At 35.8% G+C, this 14,480-nt stretch overlaps 1 protein-coding gene across 12 annotated transcripts in view; it reads right to left on the reverse strand.

Moving 5' to 3' along the window:
* Csmd3 (CUB and Sushi multiple domains 3) overlaps window positions 1–14,480 on the reverse strand; it is a 1,211,921-nt gene that overhangs the window by 385,605 nt on the left and 811,836 nt on the right. For all 12 annotated transcript variants that reach the window (XR_001781523.2, XR_003951374.1, NM_001081391.2 and 9 more), the window contains 2 exons: window positions 10,624–10,811; window positions 3,756–3,944 (listed from right to left, as the gene is read on the reverse strand). Coding sequence is in view for 8 of the 12 variants with exons in the window: in NM_001081391.2 (NP_001074860.2) it covers window positions 3,756–3,944; window positions 10,624–10,811 (377 nt within the window). In the remaining 4 variants the exon portion in view is untranslated. The remainder of the gene's footprint in view (window positions 1–3,755; window positions 3,945–10,623; window positions 10,812–14,480) is intronic.

Genomic DNA, 14,480 nt, shown 5'->3' on the forward strand with positions numbered 1-14,480 from the left:
ATGTGAATTGAATTCAAGGTTGATTATAATCACTCTTTCAGATGAGAAGGAGTTGTACTGCCCCTGGATATAGCTGCTATATTCTTCAAAAAAAAAAAAAATTAAGGGTGTCACTATAGGTGGAATTTTTTTTCGGTTTCTTCAGCTAATATTGTCTCTTTTACTTTTTCTCTTGGTGAATATTTCTCATGCCAAGTATGGTGCTGTATCAGGGTCAGCAGACTTTGTTTTTTTATGCAGCTCTTGTGTATCCTGGGGGATAATGATCAACTGACACAGACAAGGAAGAATATTAGAATTCCTTCTTTACTTTAGTAACTGGGGTCGATATGGAGCAATAAGATGTATTTCCTTGGATTTTTCATTCTGGAACAGTGAACAGCTCCTAATCTTTTATCAACTTGAAGATATAAGTATATAATGCTCTCTTCGTTGGGATATCCTCTGTGCTTTCATCTCTCCCTTTGGAAAACAGCCTAATTTCAATAGATTACTCAAATACACATAGAACATCCTCAGGGATAGAGGAAATTTGAATTATTGCCTATTATCAGCTATGCCAACCATCCCACCCTGTTCTTTAAGACTTGATATGCTATGAACAGTTTCTACTTTTATTTTTTCAAATCAGTGAGTGTATGGTTTCTGTCACTTGTGATCATAGACATGCTGACTAATACAAATGTTATCACACCAAATACAGGGAAGGTGTGCTGATGAACTTATTTTGAACCTTCTTATAAGAACAAATTGGTATAAGGCAGTTCCTAAAGTATGGCCATGCTGAAAGTACTTAAATGTTCTTTCATATAATGATAAATATGATCTTGCCACTTGAAATGGACTAAGTAAGGGCAATTGTAAATCATGTGGTAAATAGGAAGCACAGCCTAAAACACATAGTTTAACAGGTTGTACTTTGTGACAAAACACAGGTGAAAGTCCTTCTTAATTGTAGGAGAAGTCTTTTTTTCACATTGCATTTTTATATGTGAGAAACTGAATTCTTTTTGACATATTTTCATATACAACAAACAAATAAACACCAGCAAGCTTACTCTCATGCCATTTGCTGTAACAAGGGATTTTCCATCACAGAACTGCCTTTATACATTCATATGAAACTATATAGTTACAATTTATTAAAGATAAGGTAGTCTTGAAATGATACATATAATTATAATTTAGGTTTTTGAAGATAAAGTGGACATCTGTGGGCAGGAGACAAATGGGCACCTTCAGTCCCTTCACATGATTGTTATTTTCAACATGGGTTTACTCCAGCCCACAACACATTTAAAATGGAAATACATGTGGTAATTCCTCAAAAAGCTAGAAATAGTTGTTTGACATAACGCAGCTCTACTACTCTTTGACATATACCCAAGAGGTTCTACATCCTGCTACAGAGATATTTGCTCATTCATGTTCATTGATGCTCTATTTACAATAGCCAGGAAATGGAAACAGCCTAAAAATTCACCAACAGCTGAATGAGAAATGAAATTGTTGTACTCTATACACTGTAGTATTTATTATTCAGCTTGTAGGAATAATAAAATCATGAAAATTTCAAAGAAATAGAGCTGGCAGCAATCATTGTGAATGCGGTAACTCAGATACACATAGACAAAATTTATTTATTTCTCTCATATGTGGATATGAGCTTTTAGGATTTGGATATACATGCTACATTTAGAATACCCTTGGGGAGAAGCTTTTAAAGAAAGGAAGATAAAACACATTTTTATAGGGTTAAAGGGGATAACGGAACAGGAAGAGTTAACTAGGATAGAGGATGGAAGGAGAGGAGGAGGGATGGAATATATGGGAGAACATTTAACATTAAAGTTCATAAAGGTCTTCTGAAAATGTCATATGAAAAACTGCTTTTTTAGGAGGTTTTTAAAATATAAACATGTACATATAAAAAGAGAGTTCAAATAGATACCAGACAATGAGGGAAGAATTTCTTCACTAGATATAGCTATTCAGTAAAGAGCCAAATCTTAATTGGAGCTGCCAGCAAGTACAAAAGGTCCACAAATATTACAGGCTACTGCCATTGCTCTTAGGTACTTTCTATAATTTGATGGTAAAATACTGTTGCTAAAGTCTTTATGTATTTGGGTATATGGAGAAATTAAGCTGGTGTTTACCTGGAAGTCTCATCCTTACTGCTTATCTTTTCTATTGCTGTAACGTGTTATGCACATTGCCAGAGGGGAAAATAAATCATAAATCTTATGATGCTAAAAAATTTGAGAGCTATTATAAAGATCTACCCTGAGAAGTTATGCCCACTAGTGCTTTTGTGGCATTAATATTGAGGAATAAGCCAACCACTTCCAGATTGGATATAAGACCAGCTGGTAAGTTGAATGCTGTATCAGACCTAGTAATCAGAGCTAATAACCTGTACTTAGAAAAACCATAGTGCTCAGAGGAGATTGTATTACTCCTGCTCTGCTAAAGCTATGTGATATAAACTGACTCCTAACAATCACGCATTATACCCATAGATTAATGTAGCTCTCCAACATTATCAGTAGCACCTTTTGCTGTAGTTCGTGTTTTTCCTGAAACCCCTAACTGGTGACTGTGCAGATAATAAATGACTGTGGAGTGCTCAGTCATAAGTGGGACATCTATAGAACAGTCTCTTCTCCCAAGGTGTAGAGATAAGTGCAGAAAAAAATTGGAAAGATAGTAAAAGCCAAAATTTGTCAATGATGAAAAAGCTGTGTTTTCTAGGTAGAGTATGGCAGCTACACATGAACTCACAGCAGTTGGGTCACCAAGTTCAAGAATTGTCTAAGCTCAAGTTGGAAATAAAATCCAAGTATTAAGGAATAGACTGGTCATGAACTTTTACCCCTAGATGAGGAGCTATTATTGCTGAATAACTACCAAGAAAGGAAGGTTTGTGATGTGGAAACTTAAGAATCCTTTGCAAAGTCAGGTTTTTTTGGATGGTGTTTTTGCTGGGGCAAACAGTGTCTGTTTCAGCTGACATCACTCTGTAATCTGTATCTGTGGAAGCCACCAGCATACCACCAGAAGTCTTTTGGTCCATATTTCTCTATGAAGTCCCAACAAATGGAGCTCAATTATGCAATGTAAGGTAAACCAATGTGAAGAATCCTTCTTCATGTGTCTTTTCATATGTTTGCTTTAGTAGACCATCCTTTCACCTGTGTCTGCTATAGTAAAACATTCCTTCATGAGTCTGCCTGAACCTATAACCTGTGTCTGCATGAGTGAAATGTTCCTTCACATATCTACTTTAGGAAAATACTGCTTTATGTGTTTGCCTCAACAAAACATCATCAAACACAATTGATTTTCCAAAGAACCCTTAAGTTTCCACTTCAGATGTGGGAAACCTTTAAAGATATGGCTCCTAGAAGGACTAACATCCTTTAGTGGCTGACCATAGATCTAATTGAGCACAAAGGAAAGTTGATTTTTTTAAAAGTGATGATATACATTTGGATGGCTAAGGAATGAGTGGGTGGACCTGGAAGGAGGTAGAAAAAAGGTATGAGATTCTCAAGAAATTATTAAATATTCGTTTAAAAAAATCACAACTTTAAACATGGAATATTATGACTTAATATCAATGTTCTTTCTTATCTGTTAAGTAGATTTGATATAAGTTGCCACAAGGAAAGATATGCATTTACAAAGTCTATATTGATTTCCTTAGTTTACAAGTAGGCACATTTTTTTTTTTTAAATTGATGAGTCCTTACCATCACAGGTTGGGAGTGGATGACTCCACCAATGGTTTTTTTCACAAAGAAGGGGCTCTTCATGGCTCAGTCGGTATCCTGGATCACAACTAAATGAAACAGTTGACCCAATAGAGAAATCGTGACCATATCGACGGCCATGGACAGGGATGCCAGGGTCCAAGCAAGAGTATGTGTTCACTGTAACACCTGAGAAACAAAGGCAGGAAAACCAAGAATGAGACCAATTGGATCCATATTCACTAAAATTATTCCCATTTCACCAAACAATTGTAGTAGATTAATTTTACAAATAAAGAGTTGTGCTTGAACAATTTAAGTATTTTCTTTACCATATCCTGATGTAAGGATAAAATTTATGTCATTTAATTTGCATAAAAAGAGTTTGTCTATTAGAATATGTATTATTATACATTTTATATATGTTACAAATGCAATAGTCACAGTATTAACTGCTTTCTGAAGGTATTATATCACACCTAAAGATCTAAATACAAAATAAAATTCTTTAGCATTTAAAAAATAGAGAAATAGTAGAATTATAGAATATATAAAATTTATAGAAATCAGTTTCTTAAAAAAATTTAACTGCCAGATTTTCACTTGCAAGTATTTTCAATAGTCTGTTATCTTTCATGAGAGGTTTTTCTGAAGGTAATCTTCTACCTGATTCACAATCTCTGAGTAAGATCTTCCTTTAACTAAATATGTCTGCATTCTCATTGGAAAAAAAAAAACTCACAGAGCTTTTGAACTTTGCTCTACTCAACTTAAAAACTTCACTTATTCAAGTCAATCATTCAACAATAGTTATCCTCTTGTACTTGATAGTTTTATGTCAACTTGATCCAAGCTTAAGTCATCTAAAAGGAAGGCATCTCAATTAGAAAATTCCTTCAGAAGATCAGGCTTCAGGCAAGCCTGTAGGGGATGTAGTCATTGATGTGAGAGGGATCAGCCCATTATAGGTGTTAACATCCTTGGGCAGGTCATCCTAGACTTTGTAACAAAGCAGGCTAAAGAAGCCCTGAGGACAAAGCAGTATCTTTCCAGGGTTTCTACACCAGTCCTTATCTCCAGGTTCCTGTCTGGATTAGTTCCTTTGAAGATGAACAGTGATAATGAAGTATAAATCAAGTAAACTATTCCCTCCCAAAATTATTTTTGGCCGTGATGCTTCTCAGCTGTAGAAACTCTAACTTCGATATCTCTTTTTCATGTGTCTATGTACAGTTTTGATTGTATTCATAGCACAGGTCATTTTACTATTGTCATGCTCTACTAGCAAATGGCGCCAAATTAGAGATTATTTGGCTAATATTTAACATGAATAAATTAGACCCAACTATTTTACTATCCTGAAATTCAAATATCTACCAGTGGTGAACTTTTTTCACCAACTGGGTAAACTCCTCACTAGTTTTATACCTTCACTTTCAGGGAAACTCTTATTGGTTCCCTTCATGAAGACAATCTTAGGACTTAGCCATATAGCTTTGATCCTCTCTGTAAGTCTTAATCCTTTTCTTAAATACCATATCACAATAAATTTTCCTTTACCTATAACTCTAAAAATACAGTTTTGTGTATGGGGGCTGAAGATGTGATATATAATATGAATTAGTGTAAATTTTAGCTAGCCAAGTGATTTTAATGATTTCAGATTAAACATTGTTTTTCCTCTCCATTTTTGATAATTATAGTATATTTTTGTGTTTTATCTGTTGAAATCTAAAGTTGATGCTATCTTATTAGTAGAGTGTTTTTACGTTTCATATATTTAGTTTTGAACTTTATTTGAACTGTTTTTCTTGTTTATTTTAATTTTTATAATTAAAATATACTTATATCCTTTTCTCCTTTCTAGTTCTTCCCTTATATGTCTCAGATATATCCCTCTTTTTGCTCCTCCTCAAATTTTTGCCATCATTTTTTAAGTATTACTGCTACATATACATGTGCACACACACACACACTCACACACATATGTGCACACACAAGTATAACTTGCTTTCTGTTTAGTATGGTTTCCATGTCCATAATTTCAGGGCTGACTATTTGATATTTGCTAACCAACTAAGAGCTCACCCCTTCTGAGGACTATTTCTCTCCCCCTTAGCATTCCTTAGTTACCTGGACTCCTTTATTTTGGGGTGAGATAACAGAGACAGATTATGATATAGAAGACTAGAAAGTTGCGGAAACAGTGTCTGCTAGAAAGGACAGGGAAGCGTCATCTATGATACCTCAACAATATGTCTGCCTACATACGACCCAAAGAAGTACAGCACCAAGAGACATGCAACATGGAAGGGCAAAAAAAAAAAAGTTTTTGCTATCTCTCTTCTTTTTATTTTTAAAGAATTATTTATTTTTATGCATATGAGTACACTGTAGTTGTCTTCAGACACACCAGAAGATGGTATTGGATCCCATTACAGATGGTTGTGAGCTACCTTGTGGTTGCTGGGAATTGAGCCAGGACCTCTGGAAGAGCAGTCAGTTCTCTTAACACTGAGCCATCTCTTCAGCCCAACTATATCTCTTCTTAGAGGAAAAAATGTGGAGCAAAAATGAAAGAAATTGGAAACCTGTAGTGTGAACGGCAGTATGTTTACAATAAAATTTTCCATAGATTTGAATCAGATGGGGAAATAATATTTTCTTTTACTAATTCTATTTTAAAAGTAGAAATTTGGGCACAACTGGCGGTTATCATGTAGAAGAATGCGAATTAATCCATTCCTATCTCCTTCTACTAAGGTCAAATCTAAGTGGATTAAGGAACTCCATGTAAAACCAGAGGCATTGAAACTTATAGAGGAGAAAGTAGGGAAAACCCTCGAAGATATGGGTACAGGGGAAAAATTCCTGAATAGAACAGCAATGGCTTGTGCTGTAAGATTGAGAATCGACAAATAAATAAATCATAAAATTGCAAAGCTTCTGCAAGGCAAAAGACACTGTCAATAAGACAAAAAGGCCACCAACAGATTGGGAAAGGATCTTTACCTATTCTAAATCAGATAGGGGACTAATATCCAATATATATAAAGAACTCAAGAAAGTGGACTCCAGAAAATCAAATAACACCATTAAAAAATGGGGCTCAGAGCTGAACACAGAATTCTCACCTGAGGAATACCAAATGGCTGAGAAGCACCTGAAAAAATGTTCAACATCCTTAATCATCAGGGAAATGCAAATCAAAACAACCCTGAGATTCCACCTCACACCAGTCATAATGGCTAAGATCAAAAATTCAGGTGACAGCAGATGCTGGCGAGGATGTGGAGAAAGAGGAACACTCCTCCATTTTTGGTGGGATTGCAAGCTTGTTCAAACACTCTGGAAAACAGTCTGGTGGTTCCTCAGAAAATTGGACATAGTACTACCAGAGGATCCCGCAATACCTCTCCTGAGCATATATCCAGAAGATGCCCCAACTGGTAAGAAGGACACATGCTCCACTATGTTCATAGCAGCCTTATTTATAATAGCCAGAAGCTAGAAAGAACCCAGATGTCCATCAACAGAGGAATGGATACAGAAAATGTGGTACATTTACACAATGGAGTACTACTCAGCTATTAAAAAGAATGAATTTATGAAATTCCTAGGCAAATGGATGGACCTGGAGGGCATCATCCTGAGTGAGGTAATCCAATCACAAAAGAACTCACATGATATGCACTCACTGATAAGTGGATATTAGCCCAGAAACTTAGAATACCCAAGATACACGATATAAAGCACATGAAATTCAAGAACGAAGACCAAAATGTGGACACATTGCCCCTTCTCAGAATTGGGAAGAAAACACCAAGAGAAGGAGTAACAGAGACAAACTTTGGAGCTGAGATGAAAGGATGGACCATTTAGAGACTGCCATATCCGGGGTTCCATCCCATAATCAGCTTCCAAACACTGACACCATTGCATGCACTAGCAAGATTTTGCTGAAAGGACCCAGATATGGCTGTCTCTTGTGAGACTATGCCGGGGCTTAGCAAACACAGAGGTGGATGCTCACAGTTAGCTATTGGATGGATCACAGCGCCCCCAATGGAGGAGCTAGAGAAAGTACCCAAGGAGCTGAAGGCATTTGCAATCCTATAGGTGGAACAACAATATGAACTAACCAGTACCCCAGGAGGTCGTGTCTCTAGCTGCATATGAATCAGAAGATGGCCTAGTTGGCCATCAGTGGAAAGAGAGGCCCATTTGTCTTGCAAACTTTATATGCCTCAGTACAGGGGAACGCCAGGGCCAAGAAGTGGGAGTGGGTGGGTAGGGGAGTGGGGGGGGGGGCATGAGGGAGACTTTTGGGATAGCATTGGAAATGTAAATGAAACAAATACCCAATTAAAAAAAATAAAAAGTGAAAAAAATTAGAAATTAATTAGCTGCCAAATGCATTTTTAAAGTTCTGATGAACAGTCTTTTGATGTTAAAGTCAGGGAATGGTTCATTTGGAAAGGGAATTTATTTTATATAATAAACTCTATTCATGAATTGTCAACTGATAACAAGTTTCTGTTCCTTGGTAACAAAGAAATCGTGACAGTATAAATTATTTCTCAATCATAAACAGATGATGTGACTTATAAAATAAGTCTGGGAAGAAGAGAGATCTAACATTTTTATGTTGTGGGCTGCAGGATCTTGCCCGGTCTGTAGCAGCATAGGCCACTCATTTCCCTCCACCTCTCTGTTCTGTGCTATCAGCACGTTGTCTCGGAAGAACTGGCCATCAGGAGTAGCCACAGCCCTATTCCCTGGAGTTATGAGGCGACAAGTTTGCCAACAAAAGAAATGCATTGGATCTATTTTTCTCATTTTTATTCTTCATTTAATTAGTGTTTGTATGAAAAATCCTGCTATCATTTATTAAGAATTTTCTGAAGTAAAGTCTTTACTCTGGCACTTTGCACAGATGATTCCACTTAATCCTTAAAATTCTCTTGCGATTGACACACGATGTACTGGGAGACATGTAATATATACAGCAGAGGATTAAAAACCAATTAATCTTTGGTAAGAATTAATATTAAAATAGACATTTAAGATTGCATCCCTGTCTCAGTTTTAAAATTACAACTTAAACAACATATTCTAATTAAGATTCTTTAGCTCATTTTAATTTCCAAGTCTCTGAGAATTCTTTGTTTTTAAATAATTTATACTATGTACAGATACACTTCCATGTAATAAAATTTGAAATAAAGGCAAATTAATGTAGCTAAACAATATCATGTGTATTAAATTTCAGAGCTTAAAAATGATAATATAACTAGCTTAATTTAGAAAGTCAATGAAGGCATTCGGCATAATAACCAAAGAAAGATATCTACAAAAAATACAAATAATACACTAAGCTGAGTTTGAAATACTCGGATTGGCAATAGACTGGAGAAGAGGAAGAAAGAATGTAGGTGTATATGTGAAATAACAATACCTTTTAGCCAATTGTTTCTTAAGAGCTATATGTAAAAAGTACATGAAAATTCATTACATATATAATGTGGAGATTATGTACATGTAGGTTTATGTCTGCTTATATGTATGTAAGTTTATGTATACACCAAAACATTTATACACACATGTAGGACATGTAGGACACTAACAAATATATGCATATGCAAAGTATTTGTAGATCAAAGATAGTATTTAAAAAGTTAAAGCAGAATATAGATGTGGTGGCATATGTATTAAATCACAGCACTAGAGAGACAGAAGAAGGTAGATATCTGAATTTGCAACCAGCCTTGTCAACATAGCAAGCTCTAGACCATCTAGGACTACAAAACGAGTTTATGCCAAATGTGCTCACACACACACACACACACACACACACACACACACACACACACACACAGATACACACATTCATGCACAACACAGTCTGCACATGCAGACAAATATAAAAATACAGACCCATAAACACACAGAGAGAGAGAGAGAGAGAGAGACATACAGACATGTGTGCAGTCTGTAAATCCAGACAAATACATAAGCATATACACACAGATATAAAGTTGAAGCATCAATATTTCATATTTTTTAATTTTTCATATTATTGTACCTATGCTTATAGTGTGCAGGAGAGTGTGATTATGACACTGCAAACGTGAAGGTCAGAAGACAAATTCATAAAACCCTGTATACCTTTCACCTTTATATGGGTTCTGAGACTCCCCTTAGCTTGCCAGACATGCCAAGTTAGAACCTTTATCTGCTGATCTGTCTTGCTAGCCTTATTGGAGACTTTTGAAAAGAAAGCAGTGAACACTTAGCTGTGATCACTCAGAACTGATTCTCACACTCTGAGTTCCAGCTTGTTTTAACATTCTTCATACTATTATATCAACTGTCAATATGTAAGTTTAACACTTTAAACTTTATATACATTTTAATCTTTTATACAAAAATACTGAATATTTGTTTACAATGTTTGTAATTCATATAAGTAAAATATGCTAGGGAAATACATTTTATAAAAGCAGTGCTAAAAGAATGCTATTTTTCCAAGTATATCAAAGTGAAATTGACTACATGTTAACTTCCTTCTCTAAGCCACATAAAATGATTAAAACATAAATATACTGAATTTATTTGCTATTGCTGATTCACACTGTATTTTCTTTTATAGGAATATCAGGTAACTATTGCTTAAAAATCTATTGTACCATTTACATGTGCAAAGAAACTAAAACATAAGCTTTCTTATTTATAAAAGAAACCATTTTAAAGTTTTCTTTTAAAATAATAAATAAGTAACTATACTACTTTCCTTAGTAATATGAAGATAATACCAAATGGAGAGCAATCAGAATGGGGAAATAAAATAATATTTGTTATTACTTACTTTCATAATGAATCTTGAATCCATTATTGGAACGGCTATTGTCTGTTGTAAACAGTAGGTATATAAAGTTACTGCTGCTGAACAGAAACTGTGGCACTTGTGTGCCATTGTAAGACCCAAGTAAGGGTGATAGAAGATTTGGTCCATCATGAACTTCCAGAACATCATAATTTAGTTCAGTCTGAAATCTAGGATGCAGAGGCACAATTGGAAACACATTAGAACAAATATGGGGAAATTTGACTTTAGTGATTAGATATTATACTGTTTGATACCAGTTTTTACATTTCAAATCTGGTTTCTACTCCATATGTATATATGTATATGTATATGTGTATGTGTATGTGTATGTGTATGTGTATGTGTATGTGTATGTGTATATGATGTATATGTATATGTATATGTATATGTATATGTATATGTATATGTATATGTATATATTGCTTTAAAGATCTTTAAACTTTATTTTGATCTTTACTATATGTGTTGGCATGTGCGATTGTTCACATCAGTGAAGTGCCTACAAAGAGTGGACAAGGAGCCGGGCGTGGTGGCACACGCCTTTAATCCCAGCACTTGGGAGGCAGAGGAAGGCGGATTTCTGAGTTTGAGGCCAGCCTGGTCTACGGAGTGAGTTCCAGGACAGCCAGGGCTATACAGAGAAACCCTGTCTCAGAAAAAAAAAAAAAAAAAAAAAAAAAAAAAAAAAAAAAAGAAGAGTGGACAAGGACATCAGGTTTCCTGAAGCTGAGTTCCAAGTGGTTTGGATGCGCTGGTGTCAGTGCTGGAGACCTAAAACCTAGGCCCCCTCTTAATCACATAATCACAAAATACATTTGAAACTGAAAGTCTGAGTTAATATGAAAATTCACAGCTTTTCAAAGACCATTAGAGCTTTATATGAGTTCATTATAATGTGTAGAGTGTCTATTTTATTTGGTTGTGTGGTGTTTTTACTTATTTATTCTTTGCAATAAATTCAATTTAAAAGTTTCATTTCAATATTCATTTTCTCATGGGAAGTAGAAAACAAATATCCAAACTGTATAAGAGTCAATGTCATTAATGCAAAAAAACTTCTATAAAATAAGGATATAAGAGAGTTTTCTCAGGTCTATAACAGGCATATTGCCTCTCTTACGTAATAATATTCAATATCCAATATTATAATGAATCCCATTGTTACCTATCATAACTAAAAACATTATTTTTTAAAGAACCATTAGAACTAGAATGAGACCTTATTTTTAAAGAATCAAGTAGGTGTTAGGTACACCACAATACTTTTTCAACATCATCTTTAGAGAAAAACGAAACATCGACACAGTATAAGGTCAAAATACATGGAAGGATGCAGTTAAAATCTGAAAGTCTGATTTCAAGCGGTGATACAATTTCTCTAATCTAATGATTAAAAGCTGCTGGCTCAATAACGTGAAGAACTTGCTCATACATCTGTTGCCAAATTACTTCTCTTCTGGTAATGAGCAGCCATTACAAGGTGATCACCCAAAACGCAAAGTTTTTCTGAAAAGGGGCATGGAATATTTTAAATACTCAAGAGTTTTCAAGAAAGAAGACAACCAAAGCTATTTTACAAGTATGTTTTTTCAAATAGTTTCCAGTGAGAAAACTCTGCCGGTGCAGGCAATTGCCATACAGCCCTACTATCCAAGACTGATCACCAGGACCCACATAGAATCTGAGCATTAACTGCCCCAGGTTATCCTTTGACATCCATACATGGACCCCCATCACCTACACAGAACATGTTTAATGTGACCTTTAAAAAGTCTTTTATACTTTCTTATGCACGAAGTAAGAAGAGACAGAGGGATCAATTCCCAAAAGGAGCATTTCAGGATGTATGTATGTACGGAGAACGTTTAAAAGAAAACTAACGAGATGATCATGTGGTTTTTGTCTTTGAGTTTGTTTATATAATGGATTACATTGATGGATTTTCGTATATTAAACCATCCCTGCATCCCTGGAATAAAACCTACTTGGTCAGGATGGATGATTGCTTTAATGTGTTCTTGGATTCGGTTAGCGAGAATTTTATTAAGAATTTTTGCATCGATGTTCATAAGAGAAATTGGTCTGAAGTTCTCTATCTTTGTTGGATCTTTCTGTGGTTTAGGTATCAGAGTAATAGTGGCTTCATAAAATGAGTTGGGTAGAATACCTTCTACTTCTATCTTGTGAAAAAGTTTGTGCAGAACTGGAGTTAGATCTTCTTTGAAGGTCTGATAGAACTCTGCACTAAACCCGTCTGGTCCTGGGCTTTTTTTGGCTGGGAGACTATTAATAACTGCTTCTATTTCTTTAGGGGATATGGGACTGTTTAGACCATTGCATACACTAGCAAGATTTTACTGAAAGGACCCAGATGTAGCTGTCTCTTGTGAGACTATGCCGGGGCCTAGCAAACACAGAAGTGGATGCTCACAGTCAGCTAATGGATGGATCACAGGGCTCCCAATGGAGGAGCTAGAGAAAGTACCCAAGGAGCTAAAGGGATCTTCAACCCTATAGGTGGAACAACATTATGAACTAACCAGTACCCCTGAGCTCTTGACTCTAGCTGCATATGTATCAAAAGATGGCCTAGTCGGCCATCACTGGAAAGAGAGGCCCATTGGACACGCAGACTTTGTGTGCCCCGGTACAGGGGAACGCCAGGGCCAAAGGGGGGGAGTGGGTGGGTAGGGGAGTGGGGGTGGGTGGGTAAGGGGGACTTTTGGTATAGCATTGGAAATGTAAATGAGCTAAATACCTAATAAAAAATGGAAAAAAAAAATAAAAGAAAACTATTAACACAACTGTGCTCCTTTTAGTCTGAAACACTGAGGAGCTACTGACATGTTTCTTAAAGCAGTCTTGTGACAGGATTTTCCCTGTCCATTTATATTAACATATTAGTGCAGCAGGAGGCTTGTGATTGGACAGGGAAAAGGAGGCAGAGCTAAGAGTTGGCAAGACAGAGAGCATTTTGGGAGAAAGGGAGAGCAAAGATGGAGGTGGGTGGACAGGAGGAAGAGCCAGATCCAGCGTGGTTTTAATAGCCAAGGGTAGTAAAGAATAGAATAATTGGGATAATTTGTCTAATCTAGGTGGGCAGTTTTTATGATCATTTGGTTCTAAAATTACTGTAATGGCATCCTGTGAATTGAGAATTTATTGATATGTAAATCTGGCTTGTTAATTATAAGCTTCTAGAGTTTTCTTTCTACCGGGTAAATGGGTATTGTGGAGGCTGACCATGGGGTAGATGGTCATTACATTACATTAGAATGGCAGTAAAAGAAACTCGGGAGCTCTAACCCCACCAGAGAGTTGGCAGGTAGAGACAGAGCCTGCAGGACTGCAGCGGGGCTGAGAGTTGCCAGCAAAAGCACGGGAATGTGCTGGTTCATTGGTTCATTTTCTAATATTTCCCACAACACACTCTAACTTCTGTATGGCAATAATTTTGATAGTTTGATAGAGACAAACCTGAAAACTCAAGGAATATAAGCATGTCCAACCTGTTCCAACATGCAAAACTATCCTGAGTTTAAATGTACACTCTAGACTATACATGGTAGTACTTAGAAAATACTGAGAGTTCAGAATGATGCTGGCTTACACAGTTTAAGCTAGCCTGAGCTGTATAATATACTATTGAAAAACTAAATAAAAGAATGGACTTAAGCATGTATATAATTTTCATGTGCTAAATTATGCCCCTATGAATCCACATGTTGAAATATTAACCTTCAGCTCATGAGAATATTATGATGTATAATAATCTTTAAAGCAGAAATTAAAATAAAATGAGATCATCAGAGTGGATTTCAATCAAGCATACATGT

Source organism: Mus musculus, chromosome 15, assembly GCF_000001635.26.
Source record: "Mus musculus strain C57BL/6J chromosome 15, GRCm38.p6 C57BL/6J".
Taxonomy (NCBI): Eukaryota; Metazoa; Chordata; class Mammalia; order Rodentia; family Muridae; genus Mus; species Mus musculus.